At 37.6% G+C, this 15,440-nt stretch overlaps 1 protein-coding gene across 6 annotated transcripts in view; it reads right to left on the reverse strand.

Moving 5' to 3' along the window:
- Vps13D (vacuolar protein sorting 13D) overlaps positions 1 to 15,440 on the reverse strand; it is a 571,041-nt gene that overhangs the window by 387,904 nt on the left and 167,697 nt on the right. For all 6 annotated transcript variants that reach the window (XM_081740126.1, XM_081740128.1, XM_081740131.1 and 3 more), the window contains exons 15-16: positions 9,843 to 10,021; positions 2,601 to 2,761 (exon numbers count right to left, since the gene is read on the reverse strand). In XM_081740126.1, coding sequence (XP_081596252.1) covers positions 2,601 to 2,761; positions 9,843 to 10,021 — 340 coding nt within the window. The remainder of the gene's footprint in view (positions 1 to 2,600; positions 2,762 to 9,842; positions 10,022 to 15,440) is intronic.

Consider the following 15,440-nt stretch of genomic DNA (forward strand, 5'->3'; position numbering starts at 1 on the left):
GGAAGTTAAACAAATCATACCTCAATATTATTCATATTTTTGGCAAAGCTATGCAAATCCATCAACGTTATTTTACAAAGAAAGGAAAATATCCTCACGTGTAGGAGTTCAGCAGGGCGATCCAGCAGGCCCGATGCTATTTAGTCTAGCAATACATCCAATTGCCCTTTCTCTTTCTTCAGAGCTAAATGTCTTCTACCTTGATGACGGAACTCTTGGAGGATCACCACAAACCGTGTTGGAAGATATAAAGAAGTTGATTAGAAATTCACAGAAAATAGGTCTACAAATAAACCCACAAAAATGTGAACTTTTCTTCAATTCGGAAAAAAGCGACCCTAAAATTGTATCTGAATTGTACCCGGAATACGAATAGTGCAAAATAATGAGATCTCATTGCTGGGTTCACCACTACACGAAGAAGGAATCGAATACCATTTCGAGAAACACCTGAATGATCTCAAAAGAATATCATTCCGATTAGAAAGTTTAGCAGCCCACATTGCTTTCTTTTTGCTCAAAAATTGCTTTGGCATTCCTAAACAAACCTACTTTCTCCGAACAGTTCCAACATGGGTCAATCCCTCCAGACTTCTACAAATGGGTCACATACTGAAGAAAGTGTTACAAGCAACAATAAATTACAATATCAACGAAACGCAATGGACTCAAGCAAGCCTTCCCATCAGAGTCGGTGGTTTAGGCATAAGAAAGGCTTCAGACCTATGCCTTCCTGCCTTCATTTCCTCGTGCCACGGAGCGTTGCCACTCGTTTCCAAAATTTCCAGTTGACGAAGTGGGAATAAGCCATTTGGCAGAGGCTTTGGAAACGCATTTACGATGGAAAAACCCCGGTTTTTAAAGAGTCTCAGAAACAATGGGATCAAATTATTCTAAATGAGATAATCGAACACGAAATAGTCACTGAAAACAACACTGAAAGTGCACGCATCAAAGCTTTAAGAGAGAAGGAATCAGGAGCATGGCTACAGTCAACACCATCTATAAACATAAGGACATTCTTAAATGACAACTTTTTCAAAATCTGCATAGGATTGCGCTTAGGCCTGAATATTTGCCATGAATTTATTTGCACCTGCAACAACAAGATGGACAAGAAAGGTCTTCATGCTTTGAGCTGCAACAAAAGTGGAGGAAGATTTGCACGTCATAGCGAATTAAACAACATAATCAAAAGAACTCTTGCAAGCATCGACTTTCCGAGTATATTAGAACCTCCAGGAATATTCAGGAACGATGGTAAACGGCCAGACGGAATAACATTAATTCCGTGGAAAAAGGGTCTAAGATTAGTCTGGGATGTCACATGTGTGGATACGTTTGCTCCATCTTATCTACAATCCACAAGTATAAAAGCAGGAAGTGCAGCGGAAGCGGCTTGTTCACGCAAACACTCAAAATACTCTAAACTTAAAGAATACCATCATTTTATACCCTTTGCTACTGGAACAACAGGTGTCTTTAGCAAAGAAGCAATTGATTTTTGAAGGAACTAGGAGCAAGTCTGACAGCAAAAATAGGAGACACGAGAAGCTATCAATTTTTACTGCAACGTATAAGCATAGCCATACAAAAAGGCAATGCTGTCAGTATTTTGAGTTCCTTCCCTTCTTCCCATAAGCTTGAAGAATCTTTTACCTCAGATAGAACACTTTAACCTGGCATAAGGAGAACACGCGAATTATATGGTAGATGCAGTATTTGTCAAATAGTAATCATTGTATTAAACTCGAATTTAGATGTGACGATATAAAATTTTAGAATATCATGATTAAGCTTCGGATAGAATGAAACACAAGACTTGTGCAGGTCAAGATGTTCTTTGAAACTGCATGGCTATTTTTTCAACCTACATATTATTAAAATAAACAATATAATAACATATTGAATAACAATTGACAATCATTGTAATTAAAGTACAAACTGATTATAATTTATTACTGAAGCATATAAAGCACAAGGAATGCAAATGAATTTTACTATATTTATATGCTTTTCATATAAAGAAATTTATTTTCCTGCTTGGAAAATTTCAAATATCTGCTAAACCCAACATGTGTAGTATAAAATGTGGATTTCTTTCTTGATAAAAACAAAAACAGCTACAAGAAAATTCCTTGATTTGGCGACATTGGGTTTACACAATGACAAACCGTACTTACGGCGGCGTCTGGTCATTCATCTTTTTTTTTTTTTTTTAAATTTTATTTATTATTATTATTATTATTATTTACTCTTTCTTTATTGTGTCCATAAAAGCTATCGCTTATTTTACAGGCTGCGTTTCGAAGCCGACGGGAAACGTTTGCCCAAAGAAAGAAAGAAAGAAAGAAAGTCGGTTTATAGCCGGGTAAATACGCTGATCTCTACCTGTCATTCGTATACTTAAACACAGCCAGTAAATCTATGTACAAAACATGCCCATGCTCAGATTTGCTTGAGCGTACTACCGACATGTGTACCAAAACTTTTGTCTAAAGTAAGTATAGTCCAAAATAAGAAAATACATTTTTTCTTAACAACTGAGCACCTCCACACTATTTAGCTTATATTTGTAATAAGTTATTGGCGAGCCATACCTCTTCCAAATGATATATTTTCTACTTGTAGATTAGACAATGCTTGAGTAAGTGCTATAGGGGAAGTCGGCTTCACAGGCTTCTGGCTATGATCAGGAGATCCAGGTGAAGTGGGCGAAGTTGGTTCACTATCTCTCAAACTTCCACTTACACTATCCATGCTGGAACGAAGTTTTATATATTTCTAATTAGTAGGCAACTAAATCAATGCATTTATTTTTGAATTTTTTGTTATCATCCGACAATGGTATGAACGTTAAAACTGTGAAAGCACACGAGAGTTGTGTTATTTAAACTAATATGTTAAATTATCAAATTTGCTAAACGCAACAGTTCAAATCTAACTTTTCGCAATGTAAATAATCTCATATCGCACATGAAACAAGTTAACCAAAAGGTTCTTCCCGCTGTAGAGCAGAGATAAACGAAGAGCAATACAGTGGAAGGTACGTACCTTTAGGTTTCGAAGTAATCTCCATCAGTATCCAACATCTTTTGCCAACGTTCCTACTAGTGCTGTCGAATTTTTGAGACATTTGCGGTTTTCGGTTTATGACAAAACCGGCTTTCTGAAAAGCGAAAACTGCAAATGCGGTTTAGGAAAGTGAAACCGCAAAAGCGGTTTTCAAAACCGAAACCGCAAAAACTGTTTTCAAAACCGAAACCGCAAATGCGATTTTCGAAACCGAAACCGCAAAAGCGGATTTCCAAACGGAAACCGCAAAAGCTCTTCGAAAGCGAAAGCCGCCCGAAACCGTGTTTGGGTTTTATAAGCGAAACCATGTTTGTCCCTTTCAAAGCAGAAACAATCTTTGCTGTTTTTAATTACACCTATTAACAATTGTGAAAGCATCTATCAATTGAGACAATTGTATTGATTTATATGTGTTTTTTAACTTTTTTTATTTGCTCCAAGACTATTATGGTAATATGTGCAGCACTGTGTGAAATGGTTAGTTCGTTGGTTATACAAGCCACAGCTAAATTAGGGTTGCCATATTTTAAAATCAGAAAAGTGGTGGGTTCTAAACAGTAAGTACTGATGTGAAGTTGTGTGTTACAATACTGACCTGGGATCCTTCGCTTTTTTTTTTTTTTTTTTTTTTTTTTTTTTTTTTTTTTTAATAATTATTTCTTTGATGACACTTCCAATGTAATTTTCGGCTGTAGAGAGGCAAATTGGACCCCACCTGATTTTCATATATTTAGTAAATTAGACTACGAGGAACACGAATCTGAAGGAATTTTGACATTTCGGATGTCGGAACTCGAGACATTCGAACATAAAGTGACCACGGAAGCAAACTGAATCCCACCTGATTTTCATATATTTGTAAACAAGACCACGAGGAAAACAAATCTGGAGGAATTTTTACATTTCGAATTTCGGAACTCGAGATATTCGAACATAAAGTGGCCACGGAAGCAAAAAGGACCCCATATGATTTTTATATATTTTGTAAACTAAACCAAAATGAGCACTAATCTGAATGAATTTTGACATTCCGAATTCCCGAACTCGAGATACTAGAACTCATACAGTAGTTTTATATAGTATGTATAAAAGTAACGAAGAAAGTTCTGTCGCTTTATGACCTATCATCTTAGAGCATCGATATGTCACCTAAGACGTACCTGGAAGATCAAAAGATAGTACCCATCAGTATCAACGACCTTCTGCCAACGTTCGGGATGGGAATGGATTCCTTCGCGGTAGAACTTGGTTTGCCGTGGAGCGAAGAAGGTATCAAGTGCATTTTGCACCTCTACCACGGAGTTGAACTGGAATCCTCTAAGGTGTGTGTCCAAGGAATGGAACAAGTGATAATCGGACGGTACAAAGTCTCCAGCTAGTATGGCGGGTTTACAATAGTGTTTCCCATCCAAGGCGTAGGATGGTGTTCCGGGTCATTCAAGCTATGTGGGGCTTAACGTTGTCCCGTAACAACCCCTTAGCGTAAAACCCCTTAGCGATTCAGAAGTGCTGGCTCCAGAGTTTTGAGTTTTTCTTGAACATGGCTCAACTGCTGACAGTACACAATTGCATTGATGTTCTGCTCTGACCAACCGGTAGCAGTTCCCGATGCACTATGTCGCGAGCAGTCCACCAAACACACAGGAGGACCTTCTGCTGCATTGCTGCTTTCAGCTGTTTTGGAGCCGGTTCATGGGATTTTAACCAATGATGACGACGTCGTTGAGCTTCGTACAGGATCCACTTCTCATCACATATCAACATCCTGTCCAGAAATGGCTCCTTCCTCAGACGAGACAGCAAAGAAACACAAATGTCTGCTCGCGTAGCCTTCTGGCCCGGAGTCAAATCATGTGGGACCCATAGACCCAACTTGTAGTGCTTCCCAAGTTGATGGAGGTGCTGCCGAATGCTTTCTCCACTCACACTGAATTGTAGTCCCGGTTCCTCACATGTCTGGCCACTAATCACCTCAATTGCTACTTAAAGATCTTCATTTTGTACATATGTTGGTCTTCCGGAACGTGGTGCGTCTTTCGTGAGTGTTTCGTCACCGTCCTTAAACTTGCTAAACCATCCTTGCTCTGTCTGCGTAATCACGATCCCCTTACGAAAGGCCTGAGATATCTTCCGCCCCGCTGCAGTGGCGTTTGACCCAAGTTTGAACTCGTACAGCGCTCGTACCCTTATGACGCTCTGTGGAGGTTCCTTATTCATTCATAACCACACCAACAAATGACCTTCGTCTTATATCCATTCGCATTCAACTCACGGTGTGAGGGCCAATTGAACACAGACCTCCATAAAAAGCGACAGAACTTTCTTGGTTACCTTTATATATCTCACAAGACATAATATGTTTCGTATAGAGATTTTTTTTTCATAGATACATAGCATCTATATTAAACTTTAAGTTTTAATATCTCGAGTTCCGAAATTCGGAAATGTGAAAATTCCTTCAGATTCGTGTTCCTCGTGGTCTAGTTTACAAAATATATAAAAATCAGGTGGGGTCCAGTTTGCTTCCGTGGTCACTTTATATTCGAATATCTCGAGTTCCGAAATTCGGAAGAATGTCAAAATTCCTTCAGATTCGTGTTCCTCGTGGTCTAATTTAAAAAATATATAAAAATCAGGTGGGTTGACTTTCCTGCAGCCTACTTTTCAAACGAAACTGAGTTTTCCAGAGTGTACATTTTGCTTCAAACTGAGTTCTGCCCTGGCTAACAAACGTAAATTTGCTTCTATAAGAGTCTTTAAAGTTACACTTGAAATTGTCGTTCGGCATTCTTGTAGCTTATGAAAGCATGAATAATTCAAGTATGTTTGTCACAACATCTACAAACGAATATTCATTCGTATAGAACCTCCAATACTTTACATTAAAAACACATGAACTACACAAAGAAAACAATTGTGCATTAGAGCAGATCTCTTATTAGCAAATGGCCCTGCACACGCGCACTGCTCAGTCAGTCCACAGCCTGATCCTGAGCGCGAGTCCAAATTTAACTCAATCGCGATTGAGATTGTCAGAGGTGTAGCGGTTTACGTTAAATATACCAACACTTTATCAACTAAGTCGTCTTCGATATTTCTTCAATCCCAAAAAGCGGATGGTTTTTCGTGATTAAGATAAGTTTAAGCGGGGGACGAATATTGAACCTGAAAATCGGGTGGTACCCGCTAAAATCGGGTAATATGGCAACCCAAAGTTAATAAAGTTAAAAATAAGGTATATCCCTATTTATGATCACTATACATGCAACTCATGAAATTCAATTTGAAATCTCATCCACTTAGACTGAGATCTTATTATTACTACTCTTTCCCCTTGTTTTTAAAATAGTAGTGCCACTCTTTTTTTTGTTAACAAAAAAGCACCATCTCCCTTTCTTAAAAAAAAAAGAAAGAAAAGAAAGAAAGAAAGAAAATCTAGATCGCAATATACAATTTTATTGTTGATTTGTTGTCACTCCGATAAATGTAAATGTTGTGGTTTTGCATGTGTTGACTGGTTTCTTATCGCAAGTCCCAGACACCTGCAATAGTTTATACATGAAGGAAATACCAATCATGTTTTATTCTGTATTTTTTTAGCTCGTGGGTTTTCTCGGGGTTCTCCCGTTTCCTCCCACTTTCTTCATTCCACCATTTCACTCATCTCTCATCATCACCGTCTCCTTTAGCCTAACCGGCATAACCGTGGGACGTAAAACTTAAAGATTTCATTTCATTTCATTTCTGTATTTTTTTACTTTCCAGTAACGACAGCCGTGCCTCTTTGTGAGAAACTGCAACTTATTTTTTTATTGTGACAATTGTAAAAGTATATTCAACAAGAATTTCCCTGCACTTTAAGACATTTTAAGAAAAAAATACCTTCTTTTCCTTCTGCAAATTTTGAACATTTTTTCCTACGCCGAGGGAAATTTCCCTCCATCTGGCAACTGTGAGCCGAAGTGGGGAAAGATTCTTTGCTGTTTTCTCGTCGTTACTTGATATTAGTGCTGTCGAATTTTTGTGACATTTGCGGAAACCGCAAGTGCGGTTTTCGAAACCGAAACCGCAAAAGTGGTTTTCAAAACCGAAACCACAAAAGCGGTTTTCAAAACCGACATTTCGGTTTTATGAAATTTTACCTTTTTCAAAAACCGGTTTTCGTTTTTTTCAAAAACCGACTTCGACTACACTAGTTCCTACAGCTGGACAATACTCGATGATAAAACTCGGGCGGTCGTGGATGCAAAGAAGTCCACGAGTGCATTCCGCAGATCTAGCTCATTTGCGAAGGATCTCCCACGGAGGTGGTTGTCAAGGGAATGAAACACAGTAATCTTTTGGCGCAAAATCTGCTGAATATGAAGCATAGCACTGTCTTCCAGCCAAGTTGCTGGAGGGTCTTTTGGGTCCTCTTTGCAACATGTGGCTTGAGACTGTCATGCAGGAAAAGCACACTTTTGCGATTCACCAATGTCGGCTTCTTCTGCCGCAATACATTGTGCTAATGGTATAGGTCAACAGTTATGGTTTGACCAGGTGGATGGAGCTCGTAATGCATCACTTGCCGACAATTTCACGTAACACAGAGCATAGCTTTTCGTGAATCAAGAGGTGGTTTTGAAGTGTGAGGAACAGAGTCACGTGGTGACAACCAATGTCTGGTACGCTTGGGAGTGCCATAGAGGACCCACTTTTCGTCACCAGTGAGCAAGCGATCAAAGATGGGTGTGTTCGGTTCCGAGTGAGCAAGGACAAACAGGCTGTCACTTATTGTTTCTTGTTGGCAGCCGACAAAGTGCTTAACACACTTGCTTAACTTGTGTGACTTCCCTGTCACATGTAGGGGCAGTCTGAAGTAATCTTTCTACTCGTTCATCACACGTTAGACCACTGTCTTCTTTGATGGCTGCTTTCAGAGCCTCGTTATCCAACACATGTGATCATCCACTGCGAGTTTCATCCGAAAGGCTCACATCTCTTGAACAGAACTTCTGGAAGCAATGCCTGGCGGTGTATTCGTTCACCGCATTCTCCCCAAATGCCTAGCATATGTGGCAAATTGATGCAGCAACTAACAGGCCCACTTTAAAGTCATACAACAATCTCACACGAACAAATTGCTTCGATATCTCCATTTCTCATAGATACTGACCGAGTTATGACCACTGTATGTGCGCAACGTGCCTGTATTATTGAAGTTGATGGTCAGACTAATAATCGATCACTTGGCAGGCACATGCGTCATTTCGTTTCTCTCCATGAGTGCATGATTAGGGACAGCAGAAACGCCTTGGTTACCTTGTATTTAACGAAATTCCCGCTCTGATAACCTGTATTCTTCATTTAGACCTTTCGAGTTTAAAATAATTTAAGTGTGTTTTACAGAAGAGAAACTGACGAAATTCAAACAGTATTTGAATTTATTTTAGAATGTTTGAAAGTTTTTTTTTTAATATCATCTGTCTTTACAGTATATTCGAGAAACTCGTTAACTCGATTAAACAAGTACACTACATTGTGTATTAAGAGTTATAAATGCGCTTTAGGCCGAGCAATTTTAGAACGTAATATTTCATACTTGACAATTAGTGCTAACTTTCTTTTTCTCACAACATCCATTGCCGTCTGGTAGCAATATTTCCCCACTATACACAAAACAAAGTTCCCGGAATTCTGCTCATCATTCTGTATGAGTAACCCGTAAAGTGAAATGTTACTGAATGTCAAGTCAAAAGTGCCAGTGATTGAAACAGCAGGTAGTGATTGAATCTTTAAAAACGAAAAAAATTAAACCTACTGAAATTCATCGCCGATTTGACACTTTTGACAATTTCCGAAATTTAACGGGGTGGTCCTATGCACCCCCCGAAAATGTATGGGTGGGCCAATGTATGTACCCCTAGGACATTCAGTCTGTTCCAGACCCTAGGTCATGGCACCCGGGCCATCCAAAAAATTTTTGCTGACTCGGGTAGTACTACACAGGACTATACTACTAACATTCAGTGCTTGTACGTCACCAACGGCTGGTGATAAAGAGATGAAACAAAAAGTACGATAAGAAGTTCTCAGATAACGCATCTAATGGAGTGCTCTGCTTGATCCACAGGGAGTGGAAGAACTCCAATATCACCCGAAAATTTTATATGCAAGGTATGAAACTTGACACATTGTTGAAGAGGTGATGAAAACACCAACTACTTTACAGCTGAAGGTTTTTTGTGTGAGGCGCCGTTTACGAAATCATTACCATTTAAAAGTGAATTTTATGTTACTCTGTAAGAATTTGCGACGAAAGATGCTTTACCCGGAAAACTCTTTTCAACAGCAGTTTTCTGGTGAACTCCCACGGCTCCATATATGGAAGTCCTGCGGAGGAACTAGAGCACTTTCTTAAGTGCTCCTATGACATTTTCTTATATAACTTTCTGTTTCAACCTTTCATCTTTAACTACTTCTCAACTATAACTACTGCACGTTTTAACGGAGACATGTGGTAAGGAAATTAAAAATAATACGCTTATTAAATCCAAAAGAAATATTTAAATCGCACTTGTCAGAAACCTCACTTGACTAAACTTAAGAAATAAACAAGAAGAAATATTTATAACGTATCGAGCTTATCTTTCTTACAAGAAATAATTCCTTTATTTGTATTCTATTGTTTTGAAAAAAATATTTCTTATGAAACAGTAAACTCGAGAGTATATTAATGTCTTCTCTTTAATGTATACAGCATTCATTAAATATAACTAACAACTCACCTAACATGTTTGTGACTAGCAACCAATAATTCAAAATCTGGCCCAAAAGTCTGCAAAGCATCTACCAAAAGTAAGCTGTGAACGCTTAGAGTCACACTTGTATCAAATGGTTTTTTAGTATAGGATGCCCTGACACCAGAAACCTGAAGTTCAGCTACGCTCCTCCCCCTAGACTGGATCTGTGCAGAAAGAAAAAATAAATTCTCACTGGAGAAACATTAAAATTGTCACAAAAACTATCTAAAGAAAACATGGAAGTGAACGCAATGTGGCAATTTAGTTTTATTCAAGACGCTTGACCACAATTCTCATGCCTTCTCAAGTATTTTAAGAGTCGTTCAAAAATTTTTCTTTAATTTGCAGATATCATCCATATTTTCAGTCCACATGTTCTAGGAACAGTCCACATGTTCTAGGAAGAGACTATCACAGTAGCACATTCGACCACACCTTTGGCATAGTTTCAGACTGTTTCAATCCTTCAGAAAGAGATACGAAGACATACATTATCTTATCTGTGTCTGGTTTTAATTGTTCAAAATATCCTCACGTCACCTTAGTCTCCATTTCTTTTTTTAACTTACTCTTGATTCTATTATTTTAAATTGTTTACATATGTAATAAATAAATACATCTGTAACAAACCAGGAAATAATAAAAACATTATCACACAACTCAAAAAATGCTACACTATAAATACTTTCGATAAATGCACCATCAGAAAAAAAAGAGAAGTACAAAGAAATGAAAAATTAAAGAATAGAAAAGAAGTTGTAAAGCGTCAAGCTAGGTTCTGTAGTCGAATAAAGAAGCTCGTAGTAGTATTAGTGGGATTTAGAAATTTTAACAGAAGATAAAATTAATATGACGAGTTAGTCGGCGAACATACCCTGGGAACAAAAACTGTAAACGAAGAGACAATATATACTAGTAGACGCTACCGCGAATCACTCAAGAAAAATTTATCTTCTTCCAATGCGAAAAATGCCATTACTTATATTTCAAATATATTAACACACGTAGCGATTGATGAAAATTCAACGGACTCAACAGCTAAAATAGGCGAACTATTAATTTTTTTTAAAGTCCCACACTCTTACACTCCGACGAGTTCCCCGAGGCGCCAGACCAGCTATGGCTCACTCCTTAAGTGAAGTTCTACAAAAGGTCACGAATACTAATAGTTTTGATGCTTGGCTAGATCTTTTAATCGTCCCTTATGTGGTTCTCTGTATTCCTCCATATGCCGAAACAGTTACCAACCTCACCATATGAGTGAAGCAAAGACTACGAAACTGGTTTGATAATCATCGAGAAGCTTTGTCAGCCGAATTCATTAAATTATACAAAGTTCGTGATTTGTCAAAATCCGCATCATTCCACAGCAAGAACATTGAAAATAAACTATCGGACGGTGATGTAGAGGAGCAGTAAGACTATTAACACCCGAAGACTCGATAGCAACTCCAAATAATTCATTGTTAGAAGCACTCAGAACAAAACATCCACCTCACTCACATTTATTAGCCATCCCTGAACCTCCAGAGGCTTCAGCATCAGCAACTAAAGTATCATCAACAGAATTATTGAAAACAATTACATCTTTTCCTTCTGGATCCGCCGGTGGAATGGCTAGCCTCAGAGCTTGAATTCTAAAAGATTTAGTTCTATCACACGATTATGAAGCTAGAGATCAGTTTATCAATGTTCTCAGAGAACTGTTACACCTCATTATATCGGGAAATGTAGCTACAACATTGAAACCGATATTCTTCGGTGCGTCGTTACTTGCTCTTAAGAAAAAAAAAAAAAGTGGAGGCATTCGGCTAATAGCCATGGGCAATATTTGGAGACGATTGTCGGCCAAAATAATATGCTACAAGATGCGCGAATCACTAATCAACATACTATATCCACACCAACTAGGAGTCGTGCGTCCCATTTGGGGCGGAAGCCGCAGTACATGTACCCCGCACATATTATTCTACTTCGCACAACCAAGTGAAAGCATTTTTAAAAATCGATTTCAGAAATGCCTTCAATGAATTAAATCTAGATTCCATGTTGCTATCTGTTAAAAACAATTTTCATCACATTTTTCGTACATGTCTCAATGCTATTCTCAACCAAGCAACCTATATATAGGAGATAACACTATTGTATCACAGCGAGGTGTCCAACAAGGTGATCCGTTAGGTCGAGCGCTGTTTGCTATGACTATCCAACCAATTCTTCATAATATAAACGCAGACCTGAATGTCTGGTATTTGGATGATGGAACAATAGCTGGAAATACAGACGTAACACTACAAACATTAGACAACATTTGTACACATGCATCATCAATTGGCTTATCGCTAAATTGCTCCAAATGCGAAGTAGGATTCCTCGGTGCTACAGAAGAACAAATTAAGAACCTCTATGATATCTTTAATAAATCAGCACCTGGTATTCAGCTCCTTACACCAACTAATGCAGAGCTTTTAGGTTCAGCTATCTCAACAGAGGGACGTAGCAAAATGTTACTAGACAAAACCTCCAAACTAGAAATTTTTTGTCACGACTTTCCAAGTTTTCAGCCCATTCTCCTTTTTATCTATTAAGGGCTTCATTTGGAATGCCGAGATTATTGTATTTCCTCCGATGCTCTCTATCTTGGAAGGAAGATGCCCTATTGGAAAAGTATGACGATACTCTTAAAACTGGTCTGGAATCCATCCTCAATTGTTCTCTTAATAACAACTATTGGATACAAGCTTCTTTACCAGTCAAAAATGGAGGTCTTGGAATCCGTCGCGCCACAGATATGGCTATTCCGTCTTTTTTAGAGTCTTTCTAAGGTGCAAGTCACATAGTTAGTTCTCTTCTTCAATGGAATAACGACGAAATCATCAATCCAGATGTGATGGACTGCATAGCTAAATGGACAAATTTAGTTGGATTAGACCCTCCGGCTCTCGAAAATCGTAAGAATCAGTCAGCTTGGGACGAGCCCATCGTTAATTGCCATGCAGCTTCTTTATTGCAGACACTACAAATAACATTGAAGATAAGGCCAGAATTTTAGCGGTCATGTCCCCAGAAAACGGATCATGGCTTCAAGCTCTACCTTCACCATCTTTGGGTCTACATCTATCCAATGAGAGCTTCTGAGTATCAGTAGCACTACGGTTGGGAGCAGATATATGTGAACCACACCACTGCCCCATTTGTAACACCTTTGTCGTGCAAAAGCAGCGCAGGGAGACACCCACGAAATTCAAGTGTAAATGATATAATATTAAGAGCACTAATATCAGCAGGGCTCCCAGAGTTAGGGAACCGATTGGATGCAGCCGATCTAACGGAAAAAGACCCGATGGTATGACATTAGTACCTTGGAAGAAAGGAAAGGTGATTTGGGACTTCACATGCTCAGACACCTATGCCCCCCTCCAACCTACAATATGCATCAGTACAAGCTGGACTCCTAGCTGCTCCAAGAGCAAAAGAAAGAAAGGAATAAATATAGCAATCTACTCGATAACTATTGCTTTGTCGCAATAGCAATTGAGTTTAGCGGTTCTTGGGAAGAAGGAAGCGTCAAATTTACAAAAGCAATCGGCCACCGTCTATCAATTAAATCAGGAGATAATCGAGCAAAAAGTTTCCTGATTCAACGCATAAGCATAGCCATTCAACGTGGGAACATGTTGGCTATAATGGGAACGTTACCCACCAGTAAAAAGCTAGAAGAAGTCTTTTTTCTGTAATTGCGGAGAAGGGAAGTTAGGAGTAAAAACAGACATCACTGGTGCATCAATTTATGTAGCAACCGAGCAAGGAGTATGGAGAGACAGCTCACAGTCCATAAGTTTATATGAAAAATTACGGCATGAACGCTGTACCGTACGTCAAGACAGTGACATAACATGACAGGTTGGAGACTTTGAAAGCAGAAGATTTAGTATTACCTGCCGAACATTATGGGAACAAAGTACCGAAAAATAGATATAATTACCGCTCCATATTCAGAGTACACACCTGTTCTAATAGATTTCACTAGATCTGGTATGTTTAATAGGTCTATGAGACTATTGGCTTCCAAACAAGGAATGAGTTTGAGTTAACACACACTCACTGCTGGAATTGTACAACAGGGAAGGAATAAGCTAACTGACTGCTACATAATTCCGAAACCAACAGAAGAATCAGTATTTGAGAAGTTAAGATTAATTAAATATTTATTATCTTAAAAACAACAACAATGTTCTATAACATCAGATTTCCCAATAAATAATTATGTATAATAACTGAAAAAATCCAAAAGTAAGAGATAGGAAAAGAAAATATTAAAAAAAATAAAATTGAATATAGTATAAGTAAGAAGTATTAAAGTAACGACAATAATAAGAGACAATCGAACTGTCCTGAGCTAATAGTTATAATGTAAGTGGCGTAGATACCGGGCCTGCAATGCGAGGGGCTCACGGAAAAAGAAGGCCCATTTAAGTTTCGAAGATTAAGATGTTACTGTGTTAAAACCATATTAACTCAGTTTCATATTATTTCACACTTTCCTCTCAATATTATTTTATAATCTTTTAATATTTTCAGGTTAGTGCTTAAAAAGCCATTAAATTTTTCGCGAACACTGTATACACTGTAAAAGTAAAACAACAAGGATATGATAATATTCAATAATTTCCTGTTCAGAGTGAGTTAAATTTTACTCTCATGCTTGGTAACAATGAGAACAAAATTAAGTTGGCAATAATAATAATAATAATAATAATAATAATAATAATAATAATAATAATAATAATAATAATAATAATAATAATAATAATAATAATAATTTTTATTGCCTACTGGTAATTACAGACAGAACTGCCCATTTACAATTTCCATACAAAAAGCATGCAAATAGCAAAAATAAACATAATACATAATAAAATACAAATGATACATGCACAGAAGAAAAAAAATCATGCATAAAACAAACATGCTCTTATATAAAAGAAAGTAATACTCTCAGATGATTATGAAATGATTATATAACTGTCTCTGTATATTGCTAAAATTATAATCAAAAATGTGAATAACACTGGCAAAATCATTGGTCACTGATAAGATTTTATACAGAGGAACATCATTGAGAAAATGAATAGGTTTAAATATTTTCGGATTTCTCATATGATAACTGGTTGTACACAAAGTTATTATCGGTAACAGATTCAAATTACCGTGAAGAATTGAATGTAGCATTTTAAGATCCAGAATAATCATTCTTTCAGACAACCTTAACATACCTAAGGACAACCTAACTTCATCCAACGACATACCTTCATAACACTTAAACTTCCAGCGGAACCGCGCAAGAAAAAGATTTCGAATTGTCTCCAAAGTAGTCTATACTTCTATTCCACATAATAGAACAATATTCAAGATGACTTCTACCATTGGAATAATAAAGAATAAGGCATGTTTTGACAGAATTAAAATCTTTGGACATCCATTTCAGAATTCCAAGATTCCTTCTCGCTTTGGTATCAATTCTCAAGATGTTGTTTGAAAAGCAACTTACTGTCAAAAACAATACGTAAATCTTTAGAAGTA

The sequence above is a fragment of the Thermobia domestica genome, chromosome 15, assembly GCF_964235325.1.
Source record: "Thermobia domestica chromosome 15, izTheDome1.hap1.1, whole genome shotgun sequence".
In the NCBI taxonomy this organism is placed as follows: domain Eukaryota; kingdom Metazoa; phylum Arthropoda; class Insecta; order Zygentoma; family Lepismatidae; genus Thermobia; species Thermobia domestica.